The following is a 1700-nucleotide window of genomic DNA, read 5'->3' on the forward strand; positions in this document are numbered from 1 at the left end:
GTGCTTCCACAAAGGAGCTTGATTTTATTTGTCGTGCCTGTAAGTCCCCCGTGAATGTGTTTATCAGCTTCTCTCCCTCCTGCCCGCCGTTCACACCGTTGAGCCGGCGACCCAAGCAGCAGCTTGCACCTCCCCGCCAACCAGAGCCCTCCGCCTGCACACCCGCCCGCCCTTCGTTTTGGTTTAATTTTTGTTCTTTTAAGCTTCTCCTGCGCTTCTCCATGTGCTGTGATCTATAACCTGCCTCTACTGTCTGGCCTCACAGGGTCCTCCGGGGTCACAGCCCTCGCCGCACGCACAGCCTCCACCTCACAATCCCAGCAGCATGATGGGACCCCACAGTCAGGTAAACGCACTGTGGCTCGCCCGCCCGCCGGGGGGCGCGGGGCACCAGGAGGACAGAGCCAGCAGAGGAAAAACAAAAATCAAAATGTGGTCTAGCCATTGCCTTTGAGGAGATTTGACCAAGGAGATTCTTTTCCCCCCCAAAATATATCTTTTTTTCCTAAAGATAGTCTGCATTCCTTGGACATCACATCCCGCTTGGATATGAAACCAAAAGAAAAGGAAAACTATTTCTGTGACCTTGTCAGCGGCCTTTGCGTTTTTTGTCTTTTCCTCTCACTTTTGGTTTGGTTTTTGAGTTTGGTTAACCATTGTTTGTAACCAAAGCTGCATCCCTGGCCTTTTCTTTGTGCACTCTCGCTGCTGAGAAAGCTTTCTTGCCCATTCCCCCGCGCCCCACCCCCCACCCCACCCCCGCATTGAGTTAGGGCGCCCGCTGTACCCTCACTGTTTTCATTGTGTACCTCCTCCCCCGCGCTCCCTTTCCCCACCCCCTTTGTCGGTGTTGTGAGTGCGTGTGAGCTCGCGTCCAGCTTTGTCTGCACGCTTGAAAATTTTCTGTACAAGTCCCTTTCCGATTCTTTCACTTGCCCTTACCAAGAGCAGAGGTCTCCTCCTTTGCCCTGCATTTCTGTAACCGTTCCTCCGCGTCCTGTGCGGGGTCCCAGTTGCTGCCCCGGCAGGCATCCAGAGTAGATCTCCACCAACAGGTGCAGGGTATATGCATCTATCACTCCCTCCACCCAAAGGAAGTTTTGCCCGGAGGGACCGGGAGGAAGAGAGTTTAAAAGACGACTAGTGGTAACAAAGCTGGACTTTGTGGAGAGGAGCGCATTTCTGTCTGTCACCGCTGAGTGCAGGCTGTCATTGAACTAATGCCCTGTAATTGCAGCCTTTTATGTCACCGCGATACGCAGGCGGCCCCCGGCCCCCGATCAGAATGGGAAACCAGGTACTGTACCTTTTCATGTTCTCTCCCCTCACTCGGCCACCCGTGAACCCGGCTGGACTTGGACTCAAATCACAATCTGAGAGAAGGGCTGGGAGGTGGAGGGACAGTTTTAATGTGGGAGGCTTATAAACAGGTCCCCATGCAGCCCCTCTCAACATTTCACCTGCCTCTACCGGTGGGCTTTGGGAAGCCAGTTCTGGAGCAGCAGGCCGGGAATGCAGGGTTTCCACTATTCTAGAGAAGGTGGTAACGCCCCAGCCCCTCCCTTCCAGCCCCTTTTTGGAAAAGGGTCTTCCTTCTTAGTAAAGTTAATTGACAATGTGCATTTTTTCCTGGAAGCTTTTGAGAATTTCCAAGGCTGGTAAATACATTCCTGATATTAAGGGGAGAAATGGCAAGTAGG

At 53.1% G+C, this 1700-nt stretch overlaps 1 protein-coding gene across 8 annotated transcripts in view; it reads left to right on the top strand.

Moving 5' to 3' along the window:
* Positions 1-1700, top strand: part of SSBP3 (single stranded DNA binding protein 3) — a 171111-nt gene that overhangs the window by 142672 nt on the left and 26739 nt on the right. For 5 of the 8 annotated variants that reach the window (XM_007471148.1, XM_007471151.1, XM_007471147.1 and 2 more), the window contains one exon: positions 1238-1297. The exons of 1 other annotated variant lie outside the window; for it this stretch is intronic. In XM_007471148.1, coding sequence (XP_007471210.1) covers positions 1238-1297 — 60 coding nt within the window. Of the gene's footprint in view, positions 1-265; positions 347-1237; positions 1298-1700 lie in introns of all 8 variants that reach the window. 2 more of the 8 variants (XM_007471145.1, XM_007471146.1) reach the window with 2 other exon arrangements.

This window comes from Lipotes vexillifer, unplaced genomic scaffold, assembly GCF_000442215.2.
Source record: "Lipotes vexillifer unplaced genomic scaffold, Lipotes_vexillifer_v1.1 scaffold1003, whole genome shotgun sequence".
NCBI classification, from domain to species: Eukaryota; Metazoa; Chordata; class Mammalia; order Artiodactyla; family Lipotidae; genus Lipotes; species Lipotes vexillifer.